The sequence below is a fragment of the Malania oleifera genome, chromosome 8 (assembly GCF_029873635.1).
Source record: "Malania oleifera isolate guangnan ecotype guangnan chromosome 8, ASM2987363v1, whole genome shotgun sequence".
Lineage (NCBI taxonomy): Eukaryota > Viridiplantae > Streptophyta > Magnoliopsida > Santalales > Ximeniaceae > Malania > Malania oleifera.
The window spans coordinates 105722031-105744985 of record NC_080424.1 but is presented as its reverse complement, the minus strand read 5'-3'; the positions used below and the strand labels follow the sequence as shown (position 1 = coordinate 105744985).

Below are 22955 nucleotides of genomic sequence, written 5' to 3'. Positions count from 1 at the left end.
GATTGCTTCTACGAAATGTTCAAACCCTAACTTTTTGTATAGAAATAAAAAACTAAAGGGTTGTTTGGCATCACCGTCAAAAAATACAGAAGAGAAAGTGAGAAATGACTGAAAACCATAAATCGAAACTAAAAATCAGAAACCCCCAACCTATTTGATTAACATTTATAAAACTAGTACAAATTAAAATTTTGACTTAAAAAATGTTCATTTTCATCTTTAAATCAAATAATATTATAAAAATATGATTAAAATTATAAAATTACAAATAATACAGGATAAAAAATAACATAATAAAAATAAAAAATATTATAATTATTTTACTTAATTATTATAATTTTAAATTATACATTATAATAAAAAATTATTAGACATGATAACTGAAAAATAGTTAAAATATTTTGTAATTGGATTTATTATTTTTAAAATTTATGAATATTTTTATTTTTATTATATTAAATTCATATGATCATTTTATTTTTATTTTAATTTGAAGTGTATAAAATGAATGATTTAATTTAAAAAACTATTTTTGGATATTAAAATTTTTAGCAGCATGTTACCAAAACAACGAAAAAGTTATGAAATTTGGTTTTTAGTTTTTTGAGAACAATTGAAAACCTGCAACAGAAATAGTAAACTAATAAGACAAACAAAGAAAATTTTAAAATCTGTTTTCACCCTTTTTAGAATCAGAAACAGAAAATTGGAAAAAAAAAAAAAAAAACAATGATATCAAATAGACCTTAAATCATTTGGTTTGAATGTAATCTTTTATAACTCATAGTCTTGATTTAATTGGAAAATTGATAATTTTTCTTCCATGAGTGCTAATTCATGTCTATTGATGTCTTTTTTATTTTTTGTATTTTCATTAGTTATCTTTTAAAATATAGTACTATATTACAAAGGCTGAAACATATTTGCGTGTGATACAACCATACGGTCTTAATTGTATGCGAGAGAGAGGTGCTATGTAGACCCCACAATAGAATCAAAATTTGACCAGCGGTCTTTTTGTTATTATTTTCTTCTATAATAAAGTCGAAAAAACAAATGACTTTATGATGATTGTTTCAATACTACGTAACTAGTACTAGTTTGAAACTTTCATTAGTTGCGTGTAAATACAGAAAACAAACTAGTTAGAGTTATTAAATTTCAATCGTCATCTATTAGTGAAATAAATGAATTATTATACATAGGACCTTGGGACTTATACTTGAAGCATTTGTATATTGCAAGTATTATTGAATGTGGCAGTGTCACAAGTTCATTTTCTAGAGAATAACAAAAGCACTATATTATTTTACAAATTCTATAAAAATTAGAAAGCAATAAAAATATATTTTACATGTTTCACATACAAATGTTGAAGAATTAGAAAAGAAGGCAACAAGTTTTAAATTATTTAAATATAAAAAATAAAAAATATATTTCAATTCACAATTGTGCAAATCTTGCATTACAACATTTCATTTTCCTATTGTTAAAATTATTTTCGACATAACTTCATTTCATCTTAGAAGAATTGTGAACTATAAATAATACTTTTCATTTTAAGTGGTCTCGATATTATGTTTTTTTATTTTTTATTTTCAAAGTGAGCCATGATCGACCTCTATGTGGATCCCATGATTGAGGTGCTCCACCTTGGAGCCATGACCAGACTCCATATGGGTTCCATGACCAAGGGGCTCCCTTTGAAGTTGTGATTGATCTCCATGTGAAGCCTATGACTAAGGTGCTCCCCATGGAGCCATTACCAAGCTCCACATGGACCCCACGATCGAGGTGCCCCACCTTGGAGCCATGGTTGAGCTCCGCGTGGGACTGAGGTGCTCCCTTTTGAAGTTATGACCAAGTTTCATATAGGCTCCATGATGCTTCTCTTTGGAGCCACGACCAAGCTCCGTGTCGGCCCCATGACCGAGGTGCTCTACCTTTTAACCATGATTAAGCTCCACCTGAGCCCTACGACCCAAGTGCTCCCCCTTGGAGCCATGACCAAGTTCCATATGGACCTTAGGACCGAGGTGTTCATTTCATGGGAGGAACTAAGCTATCCCACCTCCTTCGGACTCCCAACTACCTACTCTCACGAAGAAACTGATACCCCCACTGTGGGAGAGAGGTGTTAACAACATTGGGAATGGAGGACCTAACCTCCCAAAGTTAAGGGAATAGAAGTCGAGTAACAAAAGAAGTAAGTTCACCTAGAAAATATAGATTTACTGTAATGACCTGAAGAATAATAGTATTTAAATAATAAAAGTGAGATAAATGGAAACAGAAATAGAAGGAGCCAATAAGCTTCGTCGACGATGTTACATTTTGAATATAATAACTTGAAAAAATTTTACATAGGGTCTCGTCGACGAACATAAGGAGTTCGTTGACGAGCGCATAAGTAGGTCTCGTCGACGAAGCCACACCTTGTCGATGAGAAGATACCGAGAGGGGTTTTTGGACAGTTTGAATTTCGTCGACGAGGAGGTAGGATTCATCGACGAAATTACTTAAGGACTCGTCGAGGAGATGACGTGTCTCGTCGACGAATCCGACCCGATAAATAGTTGAAACCCGAATTTTTTGATGAAAATTCAACGCAAACTCTCTCTCTCTCTATAAAACACTCCTCCCTCTTTCTCTCTTTGATCCTGTCCCCATTTCTTGCAATATTGAAGATTTGAGGCCACCACGACGCTCCTGACGAAGTTCTCTGCAAATCTACCGGAGCTGATCGTGGGAGAAGTTGGGTTCGAATTCATCCCAAATCCAGGGTAAGACATTTTATTCGGATTATGCCTTCCTCGTAGTTATAAGAAATGTTGTAGGTAAAAAAATACTGATGTTTTGTTTTGGGGGATGTTGTTTTCAGGGTGTTGAGCGGAAAATCCTGCGAGTGTAGGGCTAGAGTTTAGTGAGAGGCTTTTCAGATTTAAGGTAAGGGAAATATACTATGCTAGGAAATTTACTTACGTTATCAGAAATATTATATATATATATATATATATATATGTATGTATGTATGTATACCAAATATTATACAGAATATGAATTTTTAAAGTATGTGTGGCCTTAGTACATGATATTGATATGGAGTTTTATGCAGTTTTTCAGTATTTTAAATTATACAAATATAGTTAGATATTTACAGATTTTATACAGACATAGTATGTATACATATGCAATTTTATTCAAATGATTACACAGACAGATATATATAACAGTATGTAGATAATTATTCAGAACAATATATATAGTGTATATAGAAAGTTATGTTTTCCTAAATGCCATAACACTCAGAGTATACAGATAGTTTATACAGACAGTTTATAAAGACAAATTATACAGTTATAACATCAAAATGTTACAATTATTCAGATATCACAGTATTTACAACACAGAATTATGGTGTTATGGTTATTTTAGAAACATGATGAAAATAGTAAATATATATACATATATATATATATATGTATTTATATAGTATTATATCCCTGTGGAAAGATTACAAACAGATACAGTTTATAGAGCATGGTACCGTTGCTAATACAGATAGAGTGTAACCATATATCTCAGATAGTGTATGGGTACCATCAAACTGTGCTCGGAGAGGATGCAGCTCACTAGTACGCTGGGTTGAGGGGGCCAGTTTGACGAGATAGCAGCCAGTCCTGGGCTTAGGAGTGGATGCAGTTTGGTCGGACTGAGGTAGTGTAGAGTATGATGACTTACCTGGAGGGCTGACCAGGTTAAGTCCCGCCTACGGGCCGCACAACCTTGTCGTGAGAGGTCAAATCATGACATACAGAGTCTCATGGAAAGAGTACAATTATGTATATGTATACAGTTTTACAGCTTTTGTCGTATATAGTATGATATAATAGTATGAATGATAAAAAGTTCAGATGATACAAATGTTTTAAGCTACTATGCATGTGTTTTACAGATTTTCCAGATCATGTAGTTTTATATATTAATGTTATAGTTTTACGACTCGGTCGCCACACACTAGTAATAGCATATTTCCACTTACTGAGCGTCGTCTCACCCTATTACTTTACGATTTTTCAAGTGAACCAGCTAGGCGAGCGAATCAGACTCGCGGATAGAGAGTTGACTTGTTTACCTTGGTTGTAGGGTAAGTTTGTGACAGGGTTTTGTATTTTGATTTTTGGGTAGACGATACTGGAGGGAGTTATTGTATATGACTATGGTCTGTATGTACAAAATTCTGGTATGATATAGTATATGTGGTTGTAAGACTTATGTTTCCGTTGTTTAGGTATGATTGTATGGATATTTAAAAAAAAAAGTAGAAATTTTGAGGATGTTACATTTACTCTCTCCATTCTTCCTACTCTCTTCTTCTTATGCTATAACCGTAGAACTATCAACTAACTTAGACGTTGAAGAGATTCCTTGGAGGCCATTGAGACCTTCAAAAAGCTACTTTTGATTTTGCAGATCAGAAGTGAGAGATATTTCATCAAGAACTTGAGAAATTTTGCATGTGGAAGATTCCTCCTAAATCCTCATTAGAGTGATACTTAAATTGTATGGTAGGAGAAGTTTTTGTCCAAGGGAGTTGTTAATTAGATAAACTTCCATGTCGTTGAAAATTTTTGACATGTTTGGTGTCCTTGCTATTTTATATTTTTATTTTTGTTTCTATATAGTGAAAATTGATTATAAAATGTGTTTGTTTATGTTGTCATTTTTTTTTTATTTCTATTGCCAATTAAAGTCTAATAGGACTTGCGGCTTGTTGTTGTTGTTGTTATAAAACACAAATATTCAAGTCTCGTATGGAAGAGAAGTTTTGTAATGGAAGGCAAGATTGAGAAAAATAATTAAATTTTTTTATCAAAATATAATATTTCAAAAAATTATTAAATTAAAAAGACGATTGCAACCTCAACCACTAAATACTACTTTAATTAGTAAACTTTTCTTTCTATGACTATATAATGACTATGAAAAAAATTATTGAAAATGCTCTAAGCAATTGCTTCTTCACTACATGAAACAATCAAACCCTAACTTTTTGTATAAAAATCAAAAACTAAAGGGTCATTTGGTTTCACTATAAAAAATTATAGAATAAATAATGAGAAACGACAACCAAAAACCATAAACAGAAACTAAAATCATGAACCACAAACCTGTTTAATTAACATCTATAAAACTAGTATAAATTAAAATTTTACTTGAAAAATGTTCATTTTTATCTTTAAATCAAATACTATTACAAAAATATGATTAAAATAATAAAATTACAAATAAAACATATTTAAAAAATAATATAATGAAAATAAAAAAATATTTAAATTATTTTAGCTACTTATTATAATTTTAAATTTTACTTTATAATAAAAATTTTATTGGACATGATAACTGAAAAATAGTTAAAATATTTTGTAATTTGATTTATTATTTTTTAAAATTTATGAATATTTTTATTTTAATTTTATTTCATTCATATGATCATTTAATTTTAATTTTAAGTGTATAAAATGAATGATTTAATTAAAATTTTTTTTTGGATATTAACATTTTTAGCAATAGGTTACCAAAACAACTAAAAGTCATGAAATCTGGCCATTACGTTTTTTAGAACAATTGAAAACCTGCAACAGAAATAGTAAACTAAGAACATAAACAAATGTTTTTTTTTAAAATCTGTTTTCTCACCATGCAGAATCTGGAATAGAGAAAAAAAAAAAAAACGATACCAATCAGACCTTAAATCATTTGGTCTGGACGTAATCTTTAATAGCTCATAATCTTGATTCAATTGGAAACTTGATAATCTTTTTTCTATGAGTGCTAATTCATATGTGATTGATGACTTTTTTACTTTTTATTTTGTATTTTCATTAGTTGTTTTTTAAAATTTAGTACTATATTACAAGGACTGGAACATATTTGCGTGTGATACAACTATATGATCTTAATTGTATGAGAGAGAGAGAGAGAGAGAGAGAGAGAGAGAGAGAGAGAGAGAGGTGCTATGTAGACCCCATAATAGAATTGAAATTTGTCCATGGGTCTTTTTGTTATTATTTTCTTCTATAATAAAGTCCAAAAAAACAAACGACTTTATGACGATTGTTTCAATACTTAAATGACTTTAATAAAGAAATAATTAGTACTAGTTTGAAACTTTCATTAGTTTTGTGTAAACACAAAGAACAAACTAGTTAGAGTTATTAATTATAACTTGTTAAATTTCAATCGTCATCTATTAATGAAATAAGCAAATTATTATTATTATTATTATACATATGAGCTTGGAACTCATCCTTCAAGCATTTGTATCTTGCATTAGTTAAAAAAAAGTAGTTTATATGTCTATGTCAGAGATTAATTAATCTTTTTCATCATTTAACTTGAAGAATCGAATTTTTACAGTAATTTGCAGTAAAAACTTAAAATAAAATAGAAAACGTTAAGTTTCTCAAAGGTGCATCATTGTAGTTATTCTATTCTCTATTTTTGTTTCTATGCGGTAAAGAAACAAATTATGAGAACATGTTTGTTTACATTATTAGCTTTTTATTTCTATTGCCGATTTTTAGTTTTTTTATAAAAAAAAAAATCAAAAATCAAATTTATGATTTTAATTATTTTGATATCTTGTGGTTAGAATAGAAAATTTAATCATTCATTAAAAACGTATTTAACTAAAATTAAAATAAAATGATCATAGTATTTTAAAATATAATGTAAATAAAAATGAGCCAAAATTTTTTAAAATTTGTTTAAAAATAATAAGTCATTTATAAAATATTTAACTATTTTTCAATTGTCATGTACAATAAGATTGTTTTTATAAAGTGAATTTTGAAATATAATTACTAAGTAAAATGGTTATAAATTTTTTATTTTTATTATAATATAATATTTTATTTTTTTTGTATTTTTATAATTTTAATCATGCTTTTAATTATTATTTGATTCAAGAATAGAAATGATTTATTCAATCAACATTTTAATTTTTAAAATTTTACAAAGATTAACCAGTTGCCAGTTTTCAATTTTAAATTTAAATTTTTTTTCTTATTTTTGTTTCATGCTTTTTTTTATAGTAATATTAAATGACCACTCAAATAAAAAAAAAATTTTATCTATCAAAATCGGTGAATTATCATGGTCACGTCAATAGGCAGACGATTTTCATTCATTGGGTTTGGTGCTGCACAATAGTATCTAGAGTGCCGTATAAAATTTTTTTTTAATTAATTAATTTTAAATTTTAAATAAAAAAAATAGAAGATTAATGAGGTAAAATATTTATCCTCTATTAAATTATCCACAAAATTGTATCCTCTACTTTACTTTTTAATTAAAAAAAATCATGCATCTTTTCGCAGAGATTCATCTCATCACGTAGGACAAAAGATTTTCCTTTCCAAGGAAAATCACTGCGGTGCGGCGTCGTTTCGTCTCCGGTACGGTCACTCACACCCACTCTTTCCCTCTACACAAGACTTTACCCGCTCGATCCAGCTCGAAGATTGCAGGCCCACAAATTGCTCCAGCGGATTTGAAACCCGTCCACCGAATCAACGGCCTAGCGAGCCTTTTTACACAGTGAAGCGCAGGAAGCATCAGTGCGCCCGCGCACACCTGATCCCAACCCGAAGGTCCCTGCAGATTATCTCCGAACAGGCGTACTCTAAGATACTATCAGACCAAACCCCACCAGAAGTTTCAGGGGAACGAACAGAGCAAAACAGAGACGATGAATTTTTCAATGTTTTGGAGTTTCGAGCTTCGAATGACTAGAGGAGAGAGAGAGAGAGATGGGGCGTGTTTGGTAAAGGGTAATTATGATTCCCGCCGGTGGAATTAAATGAGCAATAGGCAGCTTGGACACTTTCAAAAAATAGAAGAAGCCAATTTTGCTTAACCGTTACCCTCCACGCGTCCACCACTCTTCTTTAATTCTTTCCTTTGGTCAGATTTACTCTTCCTTAATTGCACCATCATCATTGATTAATACCATACCCAAACTCGTTTTGATCTTCGAGCTCTTCAGTCTTCTTCTTCACATTCAGAGGATTACACTGGTTCACTGCTCCGGCGCCGTCGCCGAGGAGACAATGTCGTCGCCGGCGAAGCTCGTCATCTGGAAAGGGGGCGAGAACAAGCGCTACCCTGCGCCTCTGGCCTCCCACGACGACGTCGTCGAGCATCCCTCTCTTTTCTGGGACACCCTGCGCCGCTTCCACTCCATGTTGGGCACCAAATTCATGTAAGCTGCCCCTGTTCTTTCAAAAGAATCAAACACCACATGCGTTTGGTCTTTGAAGTTTTGTTCTTTACGCTCAATCTCTGATTTTTGTTTTTCTTTTGGACTGTTGTAAGGATTCCTGTGATTGGAGGGAAGGAGCTGGATTTGCATGTTCTGTATGTGGAGGTTACCAAAAGGGGCGGCTTCGATAAGGTTTTCAATTCAGTATCAGTCCATGTCTTCATACACATATCCATATGGTCGTTTTTTGTTTCTCGGTTTTATTGGAAGATGAAAAGGAAATGCTTGATTTTGGGAACAGGTGGTAGTGGAGAAGAAATGGAGAGAGGTGGGCTCTGTTTTCAACTTCTCTCCGACGACCACAAGCGCTTCCTTTGTTTTGAGGAAGCACTACCATGCTCTGCTTCACCATTACGAACACGTTTACTTTTTCAAGATACAGGGTCCCCTGCTTACCCAAACTGGTACAAGATCGAACTTTTCTAGCTATGGTTTACTTTTTACTGTGCTTCCTTTGTATTCGATACATATGTAATATATTTCCGCTTTTCATTCTTGCCCTGTTTTTGGCTCATTTCTGCAGCAGCTGCATATGGGCCCGAGGCGGCTGATCTCGCGGAATGTTCCTCCAAGAAAACAGGGGATTGTCCCAATTCGCCCGGTGACGGTAAGATCTTGCGCCAATCCAAGTTTCCCATGTTCAGAAATAGGAAATTTTGAGATTGGTAACGGTCCTAATGGAGATTATTCCTCGCCATACCTCATCTGTTGGGCTTAATTTCTCTGCCACAGATGGGGTTTATGAATTCTCTTATTAATTTTTTGTGGTGGGCGGCTCATCTGATGATGGATGCCATTTGCAATGGTTGACTAAGATTGGATTGCATGTGATGTGAGCGCTTCAAATCACTTTATCATGAAATTTTCCTTTTCACGGGGTCCACTTCATCCACTTTCTTAAACAGTCCAGTCCGCAGGTCCTGTGGCTACTGCATTTTTCGGCTCATGCACAAAGTTTTCCTGCTTTCTCTTTCTTCCTGTTTGCCCAAACATTTTAGCCCTCAACTCATGTTTGAAAACTCACTTGAATTTGGATTTGAATTCGAATTCAGACTTGATTTAGATAAAATTTAATATAAAATTATATTAAAATTTATTCAAACCCATCTAAATTTAAATTCAAGATTCAAAATCTATACTTCTAGATGTATGTAAGATTGTGCTGAGTTTCGTTTTTAAGTCTGCATTCAATGCTTCAAACCCACGATTTGAATGCAGTTTAATGCCTGCAAATGAATGTTTTGCTAGAAAATACGGATAGTGCAGAGAGTTTATATCCATGGTATGCATGTGCATGTTCCACAGGTGGCCCATGCTCAATACCAATCTAAAGTCAACATAAATTCAAATATGATGCCGAGAACTTCTAATTTATTGCGTGCGTGAATTGGACTGGTTGTGTTTTTAATTTAGTAGCCTGACATGGCCAGGCTTTGAGATGCTGCATGGCTACTTCATGTTGTTTATTCTTATGACAAAAGACATTGATTTTTATGAGACACGAACTGGTTTCAAATATCTCACTATGTCTCCTAAGATTTTAAATATCTCAAGACTTTCTTGTCATTCTTTTTTTTCAAAAAATTTGTTGTTTTGTTATATGTAAGGGGAGTTTAGTGTAACATCAGAGTCATAAGTCGAGCTTGTTCAAGGCATTATGCTCACTGTGATTGCTTGACTTGTATGCATGAAATGAGTTACCATCATGTAAATATTAGTACAAATATTATGCTTTGCATATGTTTGTCCTAGTATGGAATGGGAGTATGACTCTTCAAATTATTTGATGTTTTCCAATGCCAAAGCTAAAATAGCATACAAAATTCTTTAGTGGAGAATGGGTGTTCATTAGACTTGTAAAACTCTATCATTTGAGATACCGTGTTTAGCCTACTTGCCTGTCTCGCTAAACGCACGTTGCTTATGAAGATATTTGTTAATGACTTACATTACTTTAATGTTTATTGCTTGCTTGTCATTTGCTTTCATGAATTACTTATTACTTTCGATTACTTTACATTCAATTGTTGTGTCATGTTAGTAAACTTTGATAATCTTTGAATCAATGCATTTCATCCTTAGTTGTTATTCTACTTTTGCATTGTTATAATATATATATATATATATATATATATATATATATATGTGTGTGTGTGTGTGTGTGTGTGTGTGTGGGTAATAAGAATTTTATATGACACCAACTCTTGATGTTGAAATGGAAACCAAACACAAAAAATCATCAATTCTACATAAGGTGCTTGTACATTTAAGGAAGCCAGTTCTCACCTTTATTTTTACTCCTTTAAGTAATTATGAAAGTATCATTTTATTTTTCAATTTCTCATTATTTGAATAGCATAGTGGAAAGTCAATAAAAAAAGATGTTTTCAACTTGGGCATCTTACAATTTGTTTAAAAAATGTATTTTAGGACTTGAGTTTTAATTTGTATGAATTGGAATGAAATTTAGCACAAAATAGTGTCGAGTTTGTTTCCAATTTGCTAATTCAAATTCAAATATTGAAACCCACACTTGACAAAATTGTTCTTGGCAACTCAACAAGCCCTAAATTTTTCCATTTTGAAGAACCATCACCCTTTTACATTGTAATCTGACTGGCTCTATCATGTTTAAAGTCATCTTTAGATGTGCAGTAAATAAGTTAAAACAGTTTGATGAACTGCTGACTTCAACAAGATAATGCTTTTGCTAATAAAATGCATGGCAATGCCCTTGATTGCTACACTTCATAATATTATATGCTACATAGAGCAGGCCTTCACTGTTATTTTATCTGCAGTTATTTAAGTTGTAAGATTACTTTGTCCCTACTCTTTCCTCATGGCAGGATCAGCAGGTTTATCAGCGGTTGGAACAATTGATGGGAAATTTGATTGTGGGTATTTGGTGTGTGTGAAATTGGGTTCTGAGGTTCTCAATGGGGTACTCTATCATCCGGAGCAACCTGTCTCTTCTGCGTCGGCTGTCCAAGCTTGCTCTGCCATTGTCCCGTACCCCCCCAAGGCTCGCCGCACTGCTCGGAGGAGTAGAAGAAGGGGAGGAGACCCAGATCGCCCTAAACCCAACCGGAGTGGCTATAATTTCTTCTTTGCAGAAAAGCATTCTGTGCTCAAGGCTCAGTTCCCAGATAGGGAAAGGGAGTTCACCAAAATGATTGGACAGTCATGGAACAATCTCAGCCAAGAAGAGAGAATGGTAAGTACAATGACTAAAGAAAAGCCGAACTGAACTACTGAACTCTCCATGTCATCCCCTTACCTGCCCCTCTGTTTATTATTCAACAAATATCATCTTTCACCTTTTGTCTGAAAATGACAAGAATGCCAAAACTTAGAGAATCATTTTGCAGACATCTATTGGTGAACTGAACATGTCTCCTGTATTTCGATGAAATGAATGGTTTGTTGTTGGGATCTTAGTAAGGATTTGGCCTTTCTGAGCTCATAATTGGCATACTTATTCTCATGTAGGTGTACCAGGACATTGGGATGAAGGATAAGGAAAGATACAAGAAAGAACTAGAGGAGTACAAGGAGAGGATTAAGCTGAGAGTGGCCCCTAAAGAAGAGCAAAATGACCATTAGGGCGACTGAACAGTGCAAACAAGGAGAGAATGGTCCAGCCTCCATGTTGTGTTTCTGAATTAAGTTTTGAACAATCTGTATACATATAAAATGCATATCAAAATGTGCAATGCATAAAATGTATCTGTTTCGAATTTGCCCTTCAAATTCTGTATTTTGGATGTTGTATACAGGTTATGGTTTGCCTCTGTTTCTGCTTTTCATATCATTGTTAGATTTTCAGAATGCATGATCTTGAAGGCTTTCCCCTCTAAATGCTTTAATCTTTAAGTTTGAAATTCTGGTTTCTCATATCATCTTGTGCATGTAATGCAGCTGTGCTGTAAATGGTACAGAATTTCAGGTGGTTAATCTAAAAAACAAAAAAAAGGCTCTCCAACTGGATTAATAAAATTAATTTTCTGCAATCAAACACATTTTTAATGACCAAGAAATAAAAAATATTAAGAACAGTTTTCCTCATACCTCTTTGACAGAAGTTACTTGCCAATCTACAAGAGAAGCCTGCCATGTTCGCTGCTTGATTGGAAAGCAGCGTTGCAAACAATAAATTGCTGGTTCATTCTCCATTTCTCTTACACTGTAAATCACAAAATTTGTCCATGAAAAGGGAAAGTAGCAAAGTTATACTGCAATGTTCACATGTTTTTATCATCTGCAGGAGTTCAATGGAACTTTGTTAATTTCACTACAAATATTTCTCATTGAGGCCACTGGTCCATCTTTTCAATCTAATATTTCTAAATGTTATATCCTGCGTAGAAGACTCAGGTAATAATCAACTAAAAAATTATCCTTGGAGCATACATTACCTGCAAAGAACAATGGATCCTGCACATACAATGCAGGATCGTATGACCCCAAGAACTATAAACAAGAAAATCAAAATGGCAAAGGAGATTCCTGGATTCATCTTCTTCTCTTGCTCATTTTGTGCTTCCTCCGCATATCTAGCAACAGTAGTACGGAGAAGCAGTTGTTGGTTGTTTAAGCACATTTGTTCAGGCCATGAAAGAACCGGTGTTTTCTCCCCTTGGTATGTCTCTGAGATCCCCTAGACCTTATGCAGGGACTGAAATGCACCTGGATAGGCATCCTGTTTAGTTTTAAAAAATAGAATTCCAAAATGATATATCTTTTAAAAAGTCTATCAAATAAGATTCATAATTTTGCCTATTTTGACAGTTTTAACTATGAAAACATTAACATTCTAGCTTATGGAATGGAAGATCAATTCCACAACTTTTGGCTCTTAGGATCACTGAATATGTAGGTATGGCTGGACGTTCTCCAAATCCAAATTAAGCCTATCAGAAAACAGTGCATGCGAATTTTACGATATCAAATCTCTTAGAATGACTTTCTTTCAGCTTCTAAGCTTTATTTCCTCGGCAGCTGTCATTTTCTATAATGGAAAATTCATAACCATAAATTTGTACCTTTGGTTAGTAAAAATATATAATAAAATCATTGGGGAACTATGAAAATTAGGGTATTGATTTTTGTCTAACTCCACACGATTCCATAACCAAAGCATCAGTTCTTTGCTCCCTATTGCTGCATCAATCTTCTTCCATCAATCTTCTTCTTCCTCTTTTTTCTATTCATGTGTTTTTTTTTTTTTTTTTGAAAAATCCAAATCCCACACATGCTTAATATATAGAAAGGCTTTAGAATCAGAACACTGTTTTCAGAATGTAAAAAGTTTAGAACAAATTCAATAAAATAAAAGGCAATTAACTACCTGAGAATTGTTACGTATCCCAAAATCTTGAAGTCCAGATGCATCATGGAGGAGCTTTTCATTATGGTATGATAGACAATAATTTTCCCATACATGTTTCCTGCAAATAGAGTGAAAATTTTAATTCATTGGTTAGATGATAAAAAATTATCGGTAACAAATTAGCCCAAAAATTCAAAAGATCATCAACAAATTACATCTCCAACAAATTACTATATCTTCAACGAATTTCATTTTTTCTTTTTTTTTTTTATCTTGCAAAGTACCAAATTGAATTTTTTTAAACATTGATTCGGTGATTTCTTAAACTCGTTTTCATAACTGAAACCAAGTTTAAGAAATCCGATTCATTAGAGAAAAAGAAAAAACACAGAACTCAATTTTTTTTTGAAATTATGTTTCAAAATCTTGATTTCATCTACCCTCGAATTCACTCCCTCTCCTAGTTTCACATGTTTCCTTCATTTATCATAGTCCCGCTTTTTCCTTTTTTTATTACTCTTTTCCACTTAATTAAAGATATAGATGCCATCATTTTTTGTTTACTCATTTCAAAATTGCAGATTTTAGTTATATGAGCAGAAGAACCATCTTGTCCAGTCTTCTAATCAAGAAACCTCCTTTTTTTTTTTTTTTTAAATGTCCCCTTAATCATTCACCCTCTTCTTCCTCAGTCCACCCTAACCACTTGCATTGCATCCTTTCAAGCTTGTGCCTACCACACTAACCTAACGGAAAACAACAAATTCAACTCGTGGATGTTGATCAATGGCTTCCTCAGTACCCCATTATTCATTACAAGCTTAATCAGCAAACGCCTCAAGTATAACCAAATGATTTATGGTGTGCCAGTCTTTGTATGTTTGGCACACAATCTGGATGTTTATGCTTTGGACTATGACAAATAATGGATATGTGAAGATTAGGTTATTCAGTTTAATATGGTTTTGGAGGTTTTCAGTAGGATGGGTAAAAAATGGGTTGCTCCAATTGGATCCGCTGTTATTGTGGTCTTACCAGACATTGCTATTATGTGAGGAAATAAAAAGAAGTGGGACCGATGTATTTAATGAAATGAAAGAAGAGAACTAGAGATAAAAAAAAGAAAAGCGGGACCCATGGAAAATGAATCAAATGCATGAGGGGGTGAGAGGGAGGGAAATCAAGTGCAATGGAATCAAGTTTGAAAAACTCAATTTTAAAAAGCTTTAAGTTTTTATCAAAAGTCGAGTTCCAATTTCTAAAACATGATTTCACTAAGAAAAATGAGTTAGAAAGTGGATTTGTACTCTACCACCTTAATTAGGGTAATAAATTTTGAGCTACAATATTTAGGGGTAAACTTTTTCAAGGAACTAGAATATTTAAGGAAAAACTCAAAAGGAGGAGGATCTATTGGACATTTGGGTGGAATGATATTCACACAATCAAGAGAAAATTCCAGATTATGGAAGAGGAAATTTTGAAGCCTATCTTTATGGCCTTTTTGGGAGGAGCAAAAGGGGAAATAAAGAGAATGAAGAGGTATAGTAAGAACTTCATTTGAGAGCTCATTTTTCTTAGAAGCGGAATGGGGGCTTGAGGGTTTCTCATTCCCTCCCATTTCCTCCTAGATTATTCAACAAGCTTGGTTTTGTCAATTGAGTTGAAATAGTTAGCAGGTTTGAGTAAATGATATGTAGCAAATTGAAATTCAGACACCAATTTGAACTCAATGTACTAGTTCAATGAACAACCATTAAACTTACTTGTATGATATCTATGAGTTACATCTCCTCTCATTCTGAATTGCTATCTAGCTAATGGTGATTGAAAGTAGGGGTGAGCAAACGGTCGGTTCGACCAAATTCAGGCAATTAACCGAATTAACCAAAAATTTCGATTAATAAATGCTGTTAACCGAACCGACCGAACTGCCGAACCAAACCCGACTGAATTACCTTTTCGGGTAATTCAGTTAACCGAATTTAACCGAAATTATTTATAATTAATTGCTAAAAATAGTATATAATTATAATTAATTGTGAAAAAAAAAAATGGGTGAACATGTTGGGGAACTGATTTCCTTTTACCGCAGGACCGAAATAACCAGGGAATGCTCCAAAATCCAGTAACTCTACAACCATGAGAAATCTTTCTTCCAACTCACCTCATTGCTGCTGAAGTAAATCCCATCCTCCGTCACTAGCCAAAAGCATTTCTTGAGATCAAAACACCGGTGGCCGTCCCGCTGAACTCGAAACGCCTCGAACCTCTTCCTCCGACGATCCCATTTGACGGTGCATGAAAATTGGACGGTTCCCTAGAAGTCGATCTGGAGTTCCCAGCTGAACTCTTCCCCCTCTTGCAGTGCTCCCCCCCAAGATCATCCTCCTCCGACGAACACCATAATACCATATCACCAGCGGAGTTGAAGAGTTGGTCCTGAACCCGTTGGTCACGTGAATCTTATACTCCATGCCTTGGGAATACTCCGGTCTCTGGCTGCCTCAGCGCCACGAAAACGATGCACAGTGCCAGGAAAAAACCCTAACCCTCTGCTCCGCCTTTTTTTCCCCCAAGCCGAGCCCCATCCCTTTAACATATAATAATTTATATTAAAAATTAGTTAATTAATAATTCGGTTAATCGGTTAACCGAATTAATATGTGTTGTTAACTGAACCGAAACCCGAATCACCGAATTTTGGTGAAGCCCAACCGAACCGACTGAACCAGTTTTTTTACCCGAACCGAACCGACCAACTTCGACCGGTTAAATCGGTTAATTCGGTTTTCCCTGAATTATGCTCACCCCTAATTGAAAGTGCAAAGCAAGACCTTGCTAAATCCTTAGGAATCTCAAGTAGGCCAGCCTGAATACACCGATCTACCTAACGTCAAAAATCCTAGCCCAAGTCTATGCTTTCTTGACCTCCCTAAGGTCAGAGGCTGTAAGTTGGCTCAGCAACATCACACCAAATCTTTATCAGTGCCTAGCCACATAGCTAAGGAAATGCTGGCCAAAAAGCAGCTGGTATGCCTTTTGTAATGAGCACCATTAATGATTGAAGTTACGTAATTACAGTGCGAATTAATTTGCTCTAATTTAGCTCCTAGATAAAAGGATGTTTCCTAAATTAACGTAAGCATTGGGGGCCATCACTGGACCTAGCTTTGGCTCAAGTCCTCCTAAGTCGAGACATTCAACATTGAGCAAGAAAGATACCTTGTTTATCTAACTGATTCCTACAGCATTTATACCTCTTGGACAGTCATCAATTGAGTGGCAGAAAATCTCCACATCATTATGGAATTATAAAATAATCAGTGACGCTACTCATCAGATTTAGTCAAATCAATAATGAGCTTTTGGTCTTCAATATAAAACTAAGTCCTGCAAAGCAATATCAGTTAGAGGCTATTCTGGTTCTAGTCATCCATTTCCTAAATCAGTACTTTCCTCACCCATTTTCTGAGGTAGATTGTCCAGAGATTGTGTATGCTAGATAGGAGCATGTAAAGACAAAGATTGTAAATAATTCAATGGTGTATTGTTTTCTATAATTAGAATAGTACGTATCGGCATGTGTATTTGGCAACCATTTTAACTTAAAACTTATAAATACAACAGATGCTATTTTTTTTAAAAAATAATGTGTTATACAATGATTGGGTTGGAGTTTGATCTGTTCATTGACAGTGCCCTTTTGAACTCTTATTTAAATTTTGATTCTATGGATTCATCGTATAATATTTTTGAAAAATTACAGGTAAGGGGCCTAGTGATTCCGGATAGTGATGATTAATGGATACACGCAGATTAGGTTGGGCAGTTGAATGGTTTTGAAAGTTTTCAGTAGAATGGCTAAAGACTTGGTTAGTCCAGGTTGGTTCTCTATTATTGCAGTCTAACCAGATTTTTCCATTATAGGAGTAAATATAAAGAAGCGGGACCAATGTATTTAATGAAATGAGAGAAGAGGATTAGAAAAAAAAAAAAAAAGTGGGACCTATGGAAATGAATCAAATGCACAAGGGGGTGTGAGGGAGAGGAATCAAGCGCAATGAAATCGAGTTTCAAAAATTCAATTTTAAAAAGCTTAAATTTTATCTTAGTCCAATACCAATTTCCAAAACTTGTTTCCACTAACTAAAATGAGTTTAAGAGATTGGATTCGTACTACCACCTTATTAGGGTAATAAATTTTGAACTACAATATTCAGGAAATTTTTTTGAAAGGAACCAGAATATTTTGGGAAAAACTCAAAAAGGGGGAAGGATCAATATTTGGATGGATCAATATTTGCACAATCAAGAGAAAACTCCAGATTATGGAAGTAGAAAGTTAGAAGCCCAACTTTATAGCCTTTTTGGGAGGATGGGGAAGGGAAATAAAGAGAATAAAGACGTCTGGTAAGACCCTCAGTTGAGAGCTCATCTTTCTTAGGAGGGGATGGGGGCTTGATGGTTTCTCTTTCCCTCCCATTTCCTCCTACAATATTCAACAAGATTGGTTTTATGAATTTAATTGAAATAGTTAGCAAGCTTGTGTTGTTTGAACGATATGTAGAAAATTGAAGTTCGATCACCAATTTGAACCCAATGTACTAGTTCAATCACCAACTATTAAATTTTCTTGTATGGTATCCATGAGTTATACATCCTTAACCTTATTTTGAATTTCTATCTAGCTAATGGTGATTGAAAGGGCACGGGAAGACATTACTACAACCTTAGGAATCAAAAGTAGGTCGGCCTGAATACACTGATCGACGATCACCAAATATCAAATAACCTAGCCCAAGCCTCTGCTTTCCAAGACCTCCCTAAGGTTGGAGGCCGTAAGTAGAATCAGCAACATCACACCAAATCTTTATCAGTGCAATAGTCCTAAATCAAAGGAGCTCCTTAGCCACATAGCTAAGGGAATGCTGCCTGAAAAGCAGCCGGTACGCCTTTATAACAAGCAACATCAATAATTGAAGTTATGCAATTTCAATGTGAATTAATTTGCTCTAATTCAGCTCCTTGATCAAAGGATGTTCCCAATATTATCAGAGAAGCCACAAAAAGTGAATTTTTTTTTTTCATAAAAGAGATGTAATATGGATTTCCATCTCTTTGGTGATTCTCTAAGAAGCTTTCTAACATAAGCATTGGAGGGCCATCGCTGGAGCTGAGTTTGACTAATTCTTCTTCAAGTCCTCCTAAGTCGAGACATCCAACATTGAGCAAGAAAGGTACCTTGTTCATCTACTTGATTTGTATAGCATTTGAACTTCTTGGATTGTCATCAATTGAATGACAGAAAATCTCCACATCATTCTAGAATTATTATGTTAAAGTTTGATATACATTGTTGGCCCACAACCTACTAGCTTACACTTTTAGGTAAAGTGGCTGTCTTACATGGTATCAGAGCTGGTTGCTAGGAGGTCCTGGGTTTTAGTCTCATTGTCAATGTTTATTCTATGGTGTTTAAAAAATTATTTAACTCCTAGTAATGTGTGTAATTTATCATGTGCTCATCTCTCAACGTTCTATTGTGCTACACATGCAAATGTTAAAGCTTGATATACATTGTTGGCCCACAACCTAATAGCTTAAGCTTTTAGGTAAAGTGATTATCTAACAAGTGTTGCTACTCAGATTTAGTCAAATGAATAACGAGCTTTTGGTCTTCAATACAGTCCTGCAAAGCAATACCACTTAGACGGTACTCTGTTTCTAGTAATCCAATTTCTAAATCAGTACTTTTCTCACCCTTTTTCTGAGGTAGATTGTCCAAGATTGTGTATGATATAAAGGAGCATGTAAAGACCAAGGTTGTAAATAATATATCAGTGAGTGTATTGTTTTTTATAATTAGAATAGTACATATCAACATTGGTATTGGGCAACCATTTTAACACAAAATTATTATTTTTAATAATATGTGTTAATATTGAATGATATCAATCAATTTTTACCAATAATGATCAGTATCGGGTTTGAGTTTTATCTTTTTATTGACAGTGCCCTTTTGATCTCTTATTTAAAATTTTGTCCTATGGATTCAACGCATGATATATTTGAAGAATTAAAGGTAAGAGACGTAGTGCTTTGGGATTGTGATAACTAATGGATACAGACAGAGTAGGTTGGGCAGTTTAATATGGTTTTGGAAGTTTTCGGTAGGATGGGTGAAGAATGGGTTGTTCCAGGTTGGTTCGCTGTTAGTGTGGTGTAATCAGATTTTACTATTATGGGAGTAAACAAAAAAAATAAAAAATGGGACTGACGTATTTAATGAAATGAGAGGAGGCTAGAAAAACAAAAAGTGGGATCCATGGAAATGAATCAAATGCACAAGGGAGTGAGACTGTGAGAGGGAGAGAAATCAACTGCAATGAAATCAAGTTTCGAAAACTCAATTTTAAAAAGCTTTACATTTTTATCTTAGTCCAATACCAATTGCTAAAACTTGTTTCCACTAATGAAAATGAGTTTGAGAGAGTGGATTCATACCGCCACCTTAATTAGGGTGATAAATTATGAACTGCAATATTTAGGGAAACATTTTTAAACAAACCAGAATATTTTGGGAAAAAGTTAAAAATAAGGGGGAACGATCTATTATATATTTGCATGGATCGATATTCACACAATCAAGAGAAAATAACAGAATATGGAAGAGGAAAGTTTCAAGCCCAGCTTTATAGCCTTCAGGAGGAGGGGAAAGAGGAAACAAAGAGAATGAAGACATCTAGTAAGACCCTCAATTGAGAGCTCATTCCTCAGGAGGGGATGGGGGATCTAGGGTCTTTCATTCCCTCCCACTTCCTACAAATAGCAGTTATATATGATCACCATCCATTGCCACCATCTATTTCCACACTATTTAAAATCTTGACACATAACCTGCTCAATGTTATTTTCAGAGAAAAAGTGGATTGTGTCAAAATTCCAACAAAACATTTTCCCTCAAATATTCCCAAAATGCAAATCCCCAAGGTTGAGGAGTCCGGAATTGAAAAAGACAGAAAATCCACAATTATCCTCCTTTATTCAAATAAGAGGGGAGGAGCAATTTTATATCTTTGTGATGCTTATAATTTGAAGCATTTGATTAATCTGGAAACTCAGTATCACTTGGACCCTGATTCATACTCCAAAAAATAATAGCCAATCTTCTCAAAATTCACGGCACAAATTCCTAAAGTGAAGGAATAACAGGTTAAGTCATAAAATGAATAAAACGAGATAACTGTATATCAGCTTTAAAATGGACAATGATAGTTGAATCACTCATGCAGACATTTTCAATAGAAATCTAGTTTGCATATAATCCACAATATTTTAATACAATTAAAAATTCATGCAGTTCAGGAACAATTCCGTGAAACTTGAGTGTAGTTTCCCCAAAAAAAACGTGGAAGCCTACCAAGAAATATGGCGATGACCCATCTTGGATTGCTCCACTTCGTTAATTTTCTTCTTGATTGCCAGCTTCAAATCCTTGACCGTAGCAGAATTTAACACTGCCACATCTTCAATAAGAAATTCCCACTAATTAAAATGGATGAACGCGCGCTTGTCACACAGTGCACGTTACGTGTTCGTTAAAATGACAAAGAGAGGAGAGAATTGTTCAGGTAGAGAAAAGACCAGGAAGAGAGTACCGAAGGAAGTGTTGTCCAATTTGAGGACGAAGATGCGCATGGCGCTGCCGAGTTCTAAGTTAAGGAGGGTGTCGACGTCGGACAAGGAAGGTTTCTTGGGGACGTCGGCGAGTACTGGGTCGTCTAGGAGAGCCGCCAGCGTCGACTGCAGCCTCGCCTTCTTAACGTTGCCGCTGTTGTACCCTCCGACGTCTTCTTCCTCCCCTTTCTTGCTCGACAGTTCCATCTCTCTCTCTCTCTCTCTCTCTCTCTCTCACAGATCCTCCTGTCTTCCAGATAAATCGAAATCGAGTCACCGGAAAGATTTCAGCCTCCCATCTACTGCAGAACCCATTTAGAGTAGTTATATTAAAAAATTTTAATTATTTAAGTAAACAATAAATAACAATACAAATCAATATAATTTGCACATACGATAAAGAGTAACTTAGTTACTGTGGGATACAGTAAAAGAGATAGAAATAGATCTAAAATAACTTAAGAGAAAATAGTGAGTAAGAATTTAATATTTTTGAATCTATTAAAAGAAATAATCCATGATCGCATAAATTAGAGAAAAATGATTCATATAGCCGACCCCACTTAGTGGGATTAAGACTTAATTTTGTTATTATTGTTGTACAAATCAATATAATTTCAAACTATTTATCTAAGTATCTTCTTATAATTACTCCGTTTTGTTATAATTTTATTTAGATTTCATTATATTTCAATAATTTGGAAAATGCCTAAAGATCCCAATAACAAAAATTTAAAAATTTTCGCATTTAATTTATTTTAAAAAATTCATCATTTTTATCCTTGCAATTTTACACTTGTGATTTTTCTTAATCCACTATTACTTCTTTTCTTCTTTGGAGGATACAAAATTTTCCAATGAGAAATAGTATATTTCACATCTTGTACACATTATTCTCCAAACTTATATTAAAATGCTTAATCATTTCTTATTTCACTACAATAATGACATCTATGTTCTTGAAAAATTCATTAAAAAAAAAAAAGAAACTAAAATTGTGTGTAATAAACTTCACTCATGTAAGCTAAATTTTGGAATTTGTATTTGTATAGCTATAATATAAAATTTTATTAATTTCTTATGTCAAAGACAATAATCTCTCCTAAAGTTTAGTAAAAAGATATTGAACTCTTTCAAGGTTTTTTAAATTTCAAGTTTAAAAAAAAAAAAAAGACATAAGTCACCTTTATATTTACAAAAGACAAATTTTTTGAGAAAAAAGTTTGTATATTTTCAGCAAACTTCAGACAAGGTCTATGCCATTTTGAAACCTTAGAGGAGGTATGTGATATTTTTGAAATTTCAGAAAAGATCGAGACATTTTTTAAACCTCGTAAGAAGTATTTGTTTTTTTTCTCAAACCTCAAGAGAGGTAAATGTCTTTTATCCTAGTTTCTTCTAAATTCACATGAATTCAAATCGAGTGGATGTTTAACATGTCCTACTTTTACATAAATATATATATAACATGTCCAATTGTTACAAAAATAGTATACGTAACCATTTTTTAGTGGATGTTTTATGTTAAATATAGTATCACTAGCACACTACATCAAAATTTATTAATATTTTATTTAAAAGATTATGAAGATGTAAGACCAATTGGGATCAAATAAC

At 33.9% G+C, this 22955-nt stretch overlaps 3 protein-coding genes across 7 annotated transcripts; 1 reads left to right on the top strand and 2 right to left on the bottom strand.

The window, feature by feature from the left end:
- The first annotated feature begins 7526 nt into the window (after nucleotides 1-7526).
- Nucleotides 7527-12120, top strand: LOC131162147 (high mobility group B protein 9). 2 transcript variants are annotated; one of them, XM_058118333.1, is made up of 6 exons: nucleotides 7527-8266; nucleotides 8380-8458; nucleotides 8568-8730; nucleotides 8850-8933; nucleotides 11176-11543; nucleotides 11819-12120. In XM_058118333.1, exons 1-6 carry the CDS (start codon nucleotides 8115-8117, stop codon nucleotides 11930-11932), a joined length of 960 nt encoding a protein of 319 aa, XP_057974316.1. In that variant the 5' UTR covers nucleotides 7527-8114; the 3' UTR covers nucleotides 11933-12120. The 2 variants fall into 2 exon arrangements, with proteins under 2 accessions (XP_057974316.1, XP_057974317.1); XM_058118334.1 differs by having other exon boundaries at nucleotides 7537-8266; nucleotides 8853-8933.
- On the bottom strand, nucleotides 11032-21669 carry LOC131162148 (U11/U12 small nuclear ribonucleoprotein 25 kDa protein). Of its 4 annotated transcripts, none has more exons than XR_009138688.1 (6): nucleotides 21320-21669; nucleotides 21082-21187; nucleotides 13677-13776; nucleotides 12745-13015; nucleotides 12398-12512; nucleotides 11032-12252 (listed from the first exon to the last, which is right to left on the bottom strand). XR_009138688.1 is itself a non-coding variant. In XM_058118335.1 (4 exons), exons 1-4 carry the CDS (start codon nucleotides 21543-21545, stop codon nucleotides 12920-12922), a joined length of 528 nt encoding a protein of 175 aa, XP_057974318.1. In that variant the 5' UTR covers nucleotides 21546-21660; the 3' UTR covers nucleotides 12531-12919. The 4 variants fall into 4 exon arrangements, 2 of the variants coding, with proteins under 2 accessions (XP_057974318.1, XP_057974319.1); XR_009138689.1 differs by having other exon boundaries at nucleotides 12745-13105; nucleotides 13618-13776; nucleotides 21320-21642; XM_058118335.1 differs by lacking the exons at nucleotides 11032-12252; nucleotides 12398-12512 and having other exon boundaries at nucleotides 12531-13015; nucleotides 21320-21660.
- Nucleotides 15793-16239, bottom strand: LOC131162149 (S-protein homolog 24-like). The gene is given in 3 exon segments (XM_058118337.1): nucleotides 15793-16031; nucleotides 16034-16070; nucleotides 16073-16239. Coding segments are annotated over 3 exon segments (339 nt in total). The 5' UTR covers nucleotides 16136-16239.
- Nucleotides 21670-22955: the final 1286 nt, after the last annotated feature.